We start from the raw sequence: 12191 nt of genomic DNA on the forward strand, positions 1-12191 counted from the left end.
AATTTCGAGCACTGGTTCTCTGTCCACCCTCTCCTCTGTGGCTCCAGTTCCTGCCCCCCTCATCCCAAGGGGTCCTGTGCCCGCCTCTTGTGGGTGACACTTCTCTCCCCTGCCTGCGCCCCACAGAGCTCGTGCGAGAGACCACCGCTGGGCACATGGCGCTGCTGGTGGCCAAGAACCTGGCCATGTTCCCGGCCAACTCGGAACGCTTCTCGGAGGGCCACATCGACGTCTGGTGGATCGTGCACGACGGAGGGATGCTGATGCTGCTGCCCTTCCTGCTGCGTCAACACAAGGTATCCGGGGAGACGCCAGGGGGTGTTGAGCTGAGATCCCTGCACTGCAGGGGGTCGGTGCCACAGGAGGGTGCCAGTTGGTAATCACACAGTTTAAAGATGGAGCTAACTCTTTACAGTCGTGCCTCTGTTTACGTATCCCTCCGGTTACGTAAACTTTGGGATACATAAATGGCAAACCTGGAAGTATATTTCCAGGTTTTTGCCACATGCGCAGAAGCAGTAGACCGCTTTGCACAGAAGTGCTGTTCCACCCTGCGCGTGCGTGCAGAAGCGGTCTCTCCGGTTGCGAAAACCTCAGGATCCGGCCAGACCTCTGGAACGGATCCCTTCTGCAACCAGAGGTACCACTGTATTAGCAAAAACACGATCTTGACTTGGTTGAGTGTCAGGCCTCATGAGAAGAACAGCTTGTTCTCGGTGGTCTTACTCCATGGAAATCAGCTGTTGAGATCAAAGACCCCCACCTTCCCCCTTTTCTCCAGGGTTTCCCCCTGCAATCTGAGGCTGTGCCTGCATGCCGACAACCTCTCCTCCACCCTCTTCATTCCTCCTCTGGTTCTGGGAGACCAGTGGGGAGGGGAGCTCATGGCAGCAGGAGGGGGAGAGACCTGTGATTCTTCACCAGCCGGACTCATGTCTGGCCCTCCTCTCCTGCTTCAGCTTCTGCCTCTGGTTCTGGACTTCTCTCTGCCTCTGATTCTTCCTGCTCACTAAGCCCTGTTGCTTCTTCTGCTTCCGACATCTCCTCCTCCCCGTCTGCTCCTTCTTCTCCCTCTGACCCCTTGTTGTTGTCCCACCCCCACCTCCGGGCTCTGGGCCTTCTTCCCTTGGGGGTTCCCCTTGGGGGTTCCTCCCACTGTTCCTCTGCATCCAACCAGTCCAGGACAGCTGGACTAGATGATCCCTTGGGACCCTCCCAACTCTGCCGTTCTATGCTTCTACGAGGAAGGGCAGAGTCCTCAGCAAGGACACCCAACAGCAAATCCACTCTCTTAGCGACCACTCAAATGGCTGTATTGTAGCTCCAGTCTCTTCTGGCGGCTGCTGGGGAGGAAGGGGCCCATGTTCTTTTTAATAATATTTTTATTGTGTTTCCATTTTTAATATTTAGACGCATTCTTATTGTCCACTCTACTTTTTGCTCATATGAGCCCATCAACTTCCCTCCCGCCCCCCTCATGGCTTTCAAAGTTCATCTTTATATCATAGCAGTTATACATCTTCCATTTTACGTTTTTCTCATTCAACTTATCTCAGTTTTTAAGTAAATGTAAAAAAGGTAATAATCATTGTCATTACTTCTTACAACCCTGCTCGTGTTTTTAATTGCTTACGGTGATCCTTCAAATATTGTACAAATTTACTCCAGTCTTTTTGGAAAGCTTGATCATGCTGGTTTCAGATTTTCCCGGTCAGCTTCTCCAGTTCTGCATAGTCCATCATCTTCATCTGCCACTCTTCTATCGATACAATAGTCTTTATTGTCATTGTCCCATACAGAACAATGAAATTGAAAAATCTACACCAGACATTCAAAACCCAACCAGCCTGCTATCCCAGCTATCCCAGCCTGGTTAGCCCCCTAAAAACTCTGATACCCCATAATTAAATACAATATACTCCCATAGAGACTACCTTAAAGGTAAAGGGACCCCTGACCATTAGGACCAGTCACGGACGACTCTGGGGTTGCGGCGCTCATCTCGCTTTATTGGCCGAGGGAGCAGGTGTACAGCTTCCGGGTCATGTGGCCAGCAGGACTAAGCCCAGAGCAGCGCACGGAAACGCCGTTTACCTTCCCGCCGGAGCGGTACCTATTTATCTACTTGCACTTTGACGTGCTTTCGAACTGCTAGGTGAGCAGGAGCAGGGACCGAGCAACGGGAGCTCACCCTGTCGCGGGGATTTGAACCGCCGACCTTCTGATCGTCAAGTCCTAGGCTCTGTGGTTTAACCCACAGCGCCACCCGCGTCCCTTTTAGAGACTACCTTACACTGCGTTTAAAACCAAAATCACATTTGGATAGAAACTGTTTCTCAGGCAGCTAGTCCTAGTCTTTATCGTTGGTATTTCCTGTTGCTTCCATCGTCTGCCAGGCCTTGTCCCAGGAATGAGTCCCCTGAGCTGGGCAGGGCCGGCTGTGCGCTGGCTCAGTGTTTCCACCGCCTCTTTTCCTCCCACATAGGTTTGGCGCAAGTGCAAGATGCGGATCTTCACCGTGGCCCAGATGGACGACAACAGCATCCAGATGAAGAAGGACCTGACGACTTTCCTGTACCACCTGCGCATCACAGCCGAGGTGGAAGTGGTGGAGATGGTAAGGCCGTCAGAGGAGCTGGCTGCTGGATCCGGCCAGGAGCCCGTCTAGTCCAGCGTCGTGTCCTCATTGGGGAGTCCCCATGTCCCACCCTCTCCCTCTCCCGCAGCACGAGAGCGACATCTCCGCCTACACCTACGAGAAGACCTTGGTGATGGAGCAGCGCTCCCAGATCCTCAAGCAGATGCACCTCACCAAGACGGAGAGGGAGCGCGAGGTAAGGGGCCGTGGGGCTGGTGGGCCGCAATACCCCTCCCACTTATGGGCTGGGAAGCGCTGCGAGGTCTCGTGCAAGGGCAAAGGGAGAAATCTGCCCTGCCTGAAGAAGGGCCTGGGCAGAGAGGCTGGGAGGAGAGTCTTGCTCTCTCGCAGCGATTCCTCCATGCGCATTAGAACTGGGTCCGATCTGCACCTGCCCTCGTCTCACAGGGGCCAACCGGGGGCTCATTCTGGGAAACCCACAAGCAGGATTTGATCACAGGGGCATCTTGCCAAATGCAAGGCAGTTCTTTTGAAATGAGATTCAGAAGGAACACAAAACGCGAGTGAGTGAGAAGATTGAATGTTTTTATTCTAAACAGCAAGCAATATATACATACCAAGCAAGCACCTCAATCTGCCACTGGGAAGACCTCAAGAAGTGGCGAAGGGACTCCCCCAGGTAGCCTCAGTTTGCAGGGCCCTGCGATCGATCAGTCCATGCAGGAGCTTCTAATAACTATACCCAAACCATCCGATTTATAGATAGCTAGCCTGTTAGCTTGTGTGGCTTGTCCGACATGCCACATGCAGATAATTCATTAGCCACCTCTCCCAGTGCCTCACTTTCTCCAAACAATGTCCGACATCCAAGAAGGTGAAGGTACCCAGCACTATCACAGATTAGGGCACTAAAGGCTGTTCTCAGCCATCAAAGAGCTGAACAAGAGATGGGGGGGGGGGGAGAGCAAACAGAGGCAGGGAGGGTAACCATGTCAGATCACTAGATCTCCTGGATCGATTGCCCATATAGGAAGAGGGAGAGAAGAGAGCCGATTCAGCTGCGTGGCTGCAAGAGAGGATGAGATCACTAACTCCTTGAAACACAACTGTCAGGGGTTCAGGAGCAGAGGCAAGGGCAAGGGAGGAAACAGAGAGCGAGGGGGAGGAGGCAGAAGAAAAGATGAGTGATGACGACGACCCGAGATCTCCGAGTCTTTCCAGTGAATCAGAAGATTCACAGAAAGGAGCACCAGTGGCCAGGGCAAGGGGGGAGCCTAGGGGGACACCCCAGGAAGATAGAGCCAGAGGGGACTCAGAGGGGAGCAGTTGGAAATCGGGACCAGCGTCACCGCCAGAGAGCAGGGAAGAGGAAGGGCGCCAGGGATCAAGCGCTGGCAGCTCACAACAGGGGGGAGGGCACGAGTCAGGAGTGGCCACACCTCCATCGGGGAGCGAAGAAACGGTCAGACGGAAGGTGGAAGGTTGGGCGCGTGCGACAAGTTCAAATGCACAGGAAGGTGGCGCAGTAGGCAGCCCGGAAAGGGAGCCAGGTCCTAAAGCCCGCCGAAAGGAGGGAGAAGAGTCAGGGGGGTCAGCGTCAGCGTCAGAGGAATCCCGGAAGGAAGAGACCCCGGGGGGCAGAGGGACCCAGAGAAGAACAGTCAGGCGGAAAAGGTGGAGCAAGGCTAGGATATTAAGTTGGTGTACAAGGGGCGGAGACTCAGATGGAGCTTCGCCGATCTAACCATTAGACGTAGGGTTGCACGCAGCAGCTTGAGAATGGAAACCGTAACTCAATAAAGACTTTTATTTAATGATCGCTGGCTAGCGTGATCCTCTGTGAGCTAGGATCTGGAAGCAACTCTGACAACAACTATATTCCAGACAGATAGCCCACACACCTTCCCCTCCTGTGGCTTCTAGAAACATCACTGCTTCCAGCTGGGGAGACCAAGCAGAGCCCTTCTGGCTAGTAGCCCCCCCCCCCCAGCCTCTCATCCTCCATGGATGCCTCTCATCCTCTCTTAAAAGCATCCAAGCTGGTGGCCAGCCTTGCTTCCTGTGGGAGGGAGTTCCATAGTTGAACAAAGCATACCGTATTTTTTGCTCTATAAGACTCACTTTTTCCCTCCTAAAAAGTAAGGGGAGAAGTGTGTGCGTCTTATGGAGCGAATGCAGGCTGCGCAGCTATTCCAGAAGCCAGAACAGCAAAAGGGATTGCTGCTTTCACTGCGCAGCGATCCCTCTTGCTGTTCTGGCTTCTGAGATTCAGAATATTTTTTTTCTTGTTTTCCTCCTCCAAAAACTAGGTGCGTCTTATGGTCTGGTGCGTCTTATAGAGTGAAAAATATGATATATGCTATAATTCTCACTACACAGATCTCAGTGTCTCTTGGCCAGCAATGAGTCCCACCCTAAAGCATCTCTCACAAGGGATTCAGGGCGTTTTAAGGGTGTGTTCAGACCGGGGGGGGGTGTGATATGAAGAAAACCTGTGCATGTTATATGCACTTTATAACTGGCACCTCAGCCTTTGCCCACAAGGAGCCTGAGGATGAGTTGGACGTCTAGCAGATAAAACACCTGGCGCACAGCCAGAGCCTGGCACCAGCCTGGCACCACCCACTGGGGGCAGCACCCTTGCCAGTGGCCTCTCCTCTCCCTTCTGCCCCCCAGATCCAGAGCATCACGGACGAATCACGCGGCTCCATCCGGCGCAAGAACCCCACCAACACGCGCTTGCGCCTCAATGTCCCCGACGAGCAGGTGGGAGACAACGAGGAGAAGCCGGAAGAAGAGGTGAGGCTGCCCAGGGGGGCGCTGGGGGTCCAGGATATATTGATTAAATATTGTCCTTCCACACTCAGGTTAGTGAGCTGGTAGCAGAGCACATTCCCTTGTACACAGCAGGAAGTCAGTTGATGGATTCGCAAGAATCATTAGAGTTAAGCAATCCAGTCTGGCTTGTCCAGATTGGATTGTTCCTGGTATATCCCCCTTAAGGTGAAAGGTAAAGGGACCCCTGACCATTAGGTCCGGTTGCGGACGACTCTGGGGTTGCGGCACTCATCTCGCTTTACTGGCTGAGGGAGCCGGCGTACAGCTTCCGGGTCATGTGGCCAGCAGGACTAAGCCGCTTCTGGCAAACCAGAGCAGCGCACGGAAACGCCGTTTACCTTCCCGCTGTAGCGGTACCCATTTATCTACTTGCACTTTGGTGTGCTTTCGAACTGCTAGGTTGGCAGGAGCTGGGACCAAGCAACAGGAGCTCACCCCATCGCAGGGATTCGAACCGCCGACCTTCTGATCGGCAAGTCCTAGGCTCTGTGGTTTAACCCAAAGCGCCACCCGCGTCACTTAAATCCTCCTTAGTTCCCTCTTAAAAACAATAACGACACAACAGTCTTCTTTAAAACGAATGATGAGGTTTACTTACATTCAGTTCACAGTGTGATCCTGAAGGCAGGCTTGAGCTTTTAGTTCCAGTTACAGAGAAGGGTGCGGGGTTCATCCTCTTGTGAGGGATGAGCCCAAGTGCTCCTGGCTGAGAGCCAGCAGACAGCAAAAAGGCATCAAGAAGAGATGGAATCAAGACAATGGGTTCATGTCGGAATGATAAAACTGGAAAAACAAGAGAGAAGAAAGCAGGAACAAGTGAAAGAACTTTCTCTCAACAGCCAGAACCTCTGCAAATTTTGCATAACTGACTTTACTGTTTGTTTTATGATGTGGCAAAATTTGATTTGCTATCAACTGGAATTTTATTAATTGAAAATTCATAAAAAATATTTTTTAAAAAAAGAAGAGATGGAATCCAGAGAGTCAAGAGAAAGATGGCTGGGTGACTAGCCCCTTTACAGGGTCTGCCAGAGTCACGCCCATCTGCCTGTCAGACACAAGAGGAGGAAGTCCAGACCAGATGTGACAGGAAGTCCTCCTGGCTGGAGCAACATCTCCCTGTGTGTCCGCTCTGGGCAAGCAGGAAATGACTGTTCCTGCTTCAGTGAAGTTACATCCCACAAATAAAGAATCTGCCCAATGAATCCATTTCCAGTTAACCTGATGAAGTGCCAAACGGTTGCAGCCCTGAAAAAGAGAGCGATCAGAGTAGTAGGGACCTCAAAGGTAACCCAGTCCACTGGTGGAATCATGGGAGGGGACCCCTGGGGGGCATCTAGCCGAGCGCCCTGAATCTCAAGTAAAGCATCCCTGACCACCCAGGCAGAGATTTGTGGGGCATGGCCTCGATCCTGACCGGGGCTGCGGAGGGTCCGTGCCCTGGCCCCAACCTCTCCCACCCTCCTCCTCCTCTGCCACAGGTGCAGCTCATCCACGACAAAAACGCCACCAGCGGCTCCCCGTCTCCGGGCGACGAAACGGAGGCGGAGGCGGAGCCAGAGGCCGCCCCGGAGAAGGTGCACCTCACCTGGACGAAGGACAAGCTGGCCGAGAAGAACAAGGGCAAGAGTCCCGTCAGCCCCGAGAGCATCAAGGACTTCTTCAGCATGAAGCCGTGAGTCCCGGCGCCTCTGCCCCCCCGGGCAGGAGGGCCCCGCTTCTGCTCCTGCCGGGGCGTCGCTTGGGCAGGTGCTGGAGAGGCGCTGAGGGTGCCGGGAACCAGGGGGGCTGCTGGGCAGAGGGGAGGGGGCTTGGTGCCAGGGAGGGGCTTGCCGGACATGCCTCCTGGCAGGGGGCACCAGGTAGTCAATGACCAGCTCTCTCTCTTCCTCCTTCCTCTGCCTGACGCTGCCAGGGAGTGGGAGACCCTGTAAGTCTTTGCTTGGGGCTGCTCTGCTCTGTCGCGGGGGGGGAGCAGGGGGGGGCTCTCTGGCTGGGCTTTTCTCCCGCCCCACCTCTGTCGTGAGGCAGGGCAACGCTGGGCTCGGGCGGGCAGGGCGGGGTCCAAGGAGGCCTCTGGAGCCAACTGACCAGGCCCCCGCCGTCTTCCGCAGGAACCAGTCCAACGTCCGGCGGATGCACACCGCCATCCGCCTCAACGAGGCCATCGTGAAGAAGTCCCAGGACGCCAAGCTGGTCCTGCTCAACATGCCAGGGCCCCCCCGGAACCGCAAGGGGGACGAGAACTGTATCCTTCCCTGGCAGAGACCCCCCGGGCACCTGGGGGCAGGGGCATTTGTGGGGCGACCTGAGAGCGAGGCTTTTGTGGGGGGCAAGGGCAACACAGGAAGGGAAACTGCAGATGCTCTGCCTTTTAATAATAATAATAATAATAATAATAATAATAATAATAATAATAATTTTTTATTTATATTCTGCCCTTCCCGGTTCAAAAACCAGGCTAAGGCAGCTAACAGAAAATATAAAACATTAATTAAAATGCAACTTAAAAACAGCATAGGTAAAAGGTAAAGGAATCCCTGACCATTAGGTCCAGTCGTGGCTGACTCTGGGGTTGCGGCGCTCATCTCACTTTAGTGGCCAAGAGAGCCAGCGTACAGCTTCCGGGTCATGTGGCCAGCAGGACTAAGCCGCTTCTGGCGAACCAGAGCAGAGCATGGAAACGCCCTTTACCTTCCCGCCAGAGCGGTACCTATTTATCTACTTGCACTTTGACGTGCTTTTGAACTGCTAGGTGGGCAGGAGCAGAGACCGAGCAACGGGAGCTCAGTCACGGGGATTCAAACCGCCGACCTTCAATATCAATAAAATTATAAAATTCAGGGGTCATTTTGGGAAAAAGAAAAGAAAAAAAACAAAACCCCAGTCAGTAGACATCCAATGATCACCAGGGCTAACTGGCCAAGTTGCTCCTACCTGGACAAGTGCATTTAGAACCCAAAACGGCAGAGGAGAATCAGGTCCCTGGTTCTTCTGGGGAGGGTGGTCCAGGGCCAGGGTGGGGGCTTCTCTTCTGTGCCCTGGGTGCCCCTCTGCTCCTTAACTGCCCCCCCAGACATGGAGTTCCTGGAAGTCTTGACGGAGCACCTGGACCGGGTCTTGCTGGTGCGCGGTGGCGGCCGGGAGGTCATCACCATTTACTCCTGAGAAGCTGGCCGAGGCCGTTGCCCGGAGGTTTGTGCCCCGCCTGAGAGCCCCCCTGCCCCTTTCCGCACCCATCTCTCCCGGAGAGCCAGCAGGGAGCGCCTGCCGCCCAACGCCGCTCCACTCGTCTCTCCGCACGTGAACTGCAGCGCCAGGCGCACCCATCCAACCACCGCGGCCGCCAGCTCCCGCCCAGCGGCACGGCTGCTACCGCTGACCCATAGATCGACCTCGGCTCTAGGGCCGGCGCTTGCCGTGGGGCAGAGGGCGGCCACTGGCAGCTAAGTGACTTCCCCGGGAGGCCGGAGACTCGGATGCGCCGAGCCCCTTGCCCTGCTCCTGCCTGCTTTTCTATCGTTGCCTTTTGTCGGGTGTGCTCCTTGCTCCTCCTGCCCCGTCCCCCCCAACCAGCCCCCCAGGTGGGGAGAGGGCACCAGCCGAGGCCACCAGCATGCTTCTTCCCTTGCCAATGCTGGACTCTCCCCTCCCTGCCCTCCTAAGACAAGCCCCCTCTTGGGGACCAAAGCAATGGGGCTGGGCAGCTTTCGTAGAATCGTAGACTTGTAGTTGGAAGGGACCCCTGGGGTCATCTAGTCCAACCCCCTGCCCTCCTGCTTTGCCCTTTTTACCCAGGAGGGCCTGGCAACTACTGCTGACCCCCTGCAGGCTGCCTGGGCTTAGAATGGCAGAGCTGTCGTTTGGGAAAGGGGGTCATCTTGTGTCCCGTCCCCCTGCCAAGCCCCTCCAAACCCACCAACCATTTTGCACTTTGCTCTTCCCGTCCGGCCCAGAGGGGCACTGGGCCGCAGAGATGGGTCTCTCTGCCCCGTCTCGGACGGAGAAGCCACGCCTTTTGGGGTCCGCGTTTCCTCCTTCCTGCCAAAAGGGACGGGAGAGGAGACAGGACAGACCCCAGTGGGGCCCCCGCAAGACCACAGCCCCTTTGCACTTTAGGACTGGCTCTCCCAGCCCAGGGGGCTGGGCTGCTAGGTGACACCCCCTCAGGGGCCACAGTGGGGGCGGGGGCCCCTCTCGCCACCCTCCTGCTTCTGTGGCCCCTTCCTCGCCCGCTGACATTCCCCAAATGCCCCGTATGGGACGGCAGTCTCTCCCTTGGGGAGGAAGGTTGCCTCAGCCGGATGCACTTAATGCCCCCCACCCACCCACCTGCCTGCACCCCCCCCCTCGGTTCTCATCTGGCTCAACAAAGGGCTAAGATGCTTTGGGGGGGGGATTCTGTTCCCCCCCATCCTAGAATCGCAGTTTGAAATGGGACCCCACGGGTCATCTAGTCCAACCCCCTGCAATGCAGGAATCGCAACAATGAAGCCTCCCTCCCTTGCCTCCCCCCGAAATGTGTGACGCAGCCCCTCCCTCTCCCCCTCCCCCCCCCCAGTGTCCACTGTGGGGCTTTTAACCAATGTGAATAGTCCTCCGTAGCCAGAGGGACGTCGCTCTGCCTGATGTGGGGCTGTATATATTGTAAATAGCACAGGACATGTATTTTTAAAGGGGTCGTATTTATGTGGGGGGGGGGAACAGAAACGAGATGAAAGTCTATACATAAAGAGAGTGTGAGAGAGATCCAGCGGGTGGGGTGGGTGGGTGGCTGGCCGAGACGCCCCCCAGGCGGGGCCAGGAGCCAGGCCTGGACCGGCTTGGAGAACGGGCGCCTCGCACTTCTCCACGGGCGCCGTGCAGTGGCAGGGAGTTCCGCTGAGACCGGGCGGCGCCGGCGGCTGTTTCCTCCTTTGTGCACTTGTCTCTTCTTAGCTTCTTAGGGTTCTTATCAGGGAAAAGGGCCAGAACCACCTGAACCTATTTCACAGCAGATCTGAGCTTCCACTTCCGAGTGCGGCCTGCTAAGCTTCAAACTCTCCACGTCCCCCTCGCCCTGCGCCCCACCAGGCAGCCTGGCCCCAGTGCCTCCCCACCTCCTCTCCTAGGGCCGGGCCATGGCTGGAGCAGCATAGAATCGGGGAGCTGGGAGGGACACCCCAAGGTCATCTAGCGCAACCCCCCACCATGCAGGAAACAGAGTTCAAGAATCACCGCTGGACAATCCCCCGGCCACTGCTGGAAAACCTCCAAGGAAGGAGAGCCCACCCCCCCACCCCAGCCCCCGTGTTGGAGAAGATCCAGTGGGCCCTCCAGTCCACACCCCTGCAAGGCAGGGACCCCCAAAGGTTCTCCAGACCACCCCCTGCAATGCAGGGCTCGCAGCTTCCCATCGCCCGCACCCCTAGCAGCTAGACTGCCCCTCGCTGCCCCTTCACCACCCACCTGGTGGGGTTGCATCTGCCCCCCCCCCCCCGCCTGCACTTTCCATGCGGGGTGTTCAGAGGGCGTGACTGACCCCCCCTCCACCTCCAGAAAGCCTGGATGGTGTCTTCTCCTGCCGCCGCAGGGCTGGCTCCTTCCCCTCCCAGCTGCCCAATTCCCCCCCCCCCAATATCTCCCCATCCCTCAGGAGAGGGCCATGCTTAGCAGGTGGCACTGCATGCGAGTTTACACCCCCTGTTCTGACCCCGCACGTTTGGCCCCCGTGTGTGTGTGTGTCCCGTGCGCCGCTCTCCCCTGGAGCCCCTTCAGCCCCGTCCGCCCGGGGAGAACGCAGGGTCCTCTTGTGATCGGGGGGGGGGCAGGACATGCACTGGAGGAGGGGGTTGCAGCGGAAACGGGGCCAGCTTCAGAAACAGCAAAAAAGGAGAAAGTAATTTTGAATCATCCCCAACGTGCGCACTGAGAAGGGGTCTCCGGCCAAGGCTCGCTCCTTGGAGAGTCCTGGTCCTTCAGAGATGCTGCTTCTGAGAAGAAGGGAAGGACCCAGAGGCCCTATTCGTGTTGGTTAAAACACACTCCCCCACCCAGCTCCATGTGCAATATCTTTGTTAATGAATGTTCCCACCAGTCGGCTCATCCAGTAACCTTTATAATCCGATCACCGTAGCTAACCTGTTTTACGTCCATCCAAGTGACTCTTGATTCAAGTGCAATATTTCGATAGCTTTCGTGAGCTCCTCCATCGTAGGCTTTTGCGTTCTAGGGATTTGTGTCTGCAAAGCAACGCCGATCAGTTTCCTCCCTGTAAATAAACCAGGTTGCCGATCCAAAGGAACGCGCGTTAGGCTTGCCTCTACTTTTGTGCGAGTGTTTCTGTGGGCTGCCTGGCTACCCCCCCCCCCGCGCTGTTCTCTATGCCGATAGATATCCATGGGGTCGTGGCTCCTCCTCTGTTGACTGCTTGTGTTGACGCTTCTACTGTATTTTATTTTTTAGATTCCTGTCTGCACAAAATGCAATAAAAAGGATTTTATTACACCCTTCATTGGCTGCGGGCGGCCTGCTTATGTCCTGGAGGAGAATGTTGGGTGTGTGCAGAGTCCGCCTTCAAGCGACACATAGTTAACCTGTGGAACTCCCTGCTGGAGGCACTGATGGTCACCTACCTAGGTGACTTTAGAAGAGTGTAAGTTCCTGGAGGAGGGGGCCCCCTGTGGTTTCCAGTCATGAGAGCTATGCACATGCAGAAGGGGAGAAAGTATTGTGGTGGGACGCTTCTGGGGGGGTATTCCACATGCCACAGAGA

The 12191-nt window shown here is 55.8% G+C and overlaps 1 protein-coding gene across 1 annotated transcript; it reads left to right on the forward strand.

Moving 5' to 3' along the window:
• The first annotated feature begins 108 nt into the window (after positions 1-108).
• On the forward strand, positions 109-11930 carry LOC308479924 (solute carrier family 12 member 5-like). Its single transcript, XM_081010961.1, has 8 exons — positions 109-296; positions 2486-2617; positions 2727-2834; positions 5276-5398; positions 6919-7112; positions 7353-7367; positions 7552-7685; positions 8514-11930. The coding sequence occupies exons 1-8, from the start codon at positions 156-158 to the stop codon at positions 8603-8605; spliced, it is 939 nt and encodes a 312-aa protein (XP_080867087.1). The 5' UTR covers positions 109-155; the 3' UTR covers positions 8606-11930.
• Positions 11931-12191: the final 261 nt, after the last annotated feature.

This window comes from Podarcis pityusensis, assembly GCF_964106645.2.
Source record: "Podarcis pityusensis genome assembly, chromosome: 6".
Taxonomy (NCBI): domain Eukaryota; kingdom Metazoa; phylum Chordata; class Lepidosauria; order Squamata; family Lacertidae; genus Podarcis; species Podarcis pityusensis.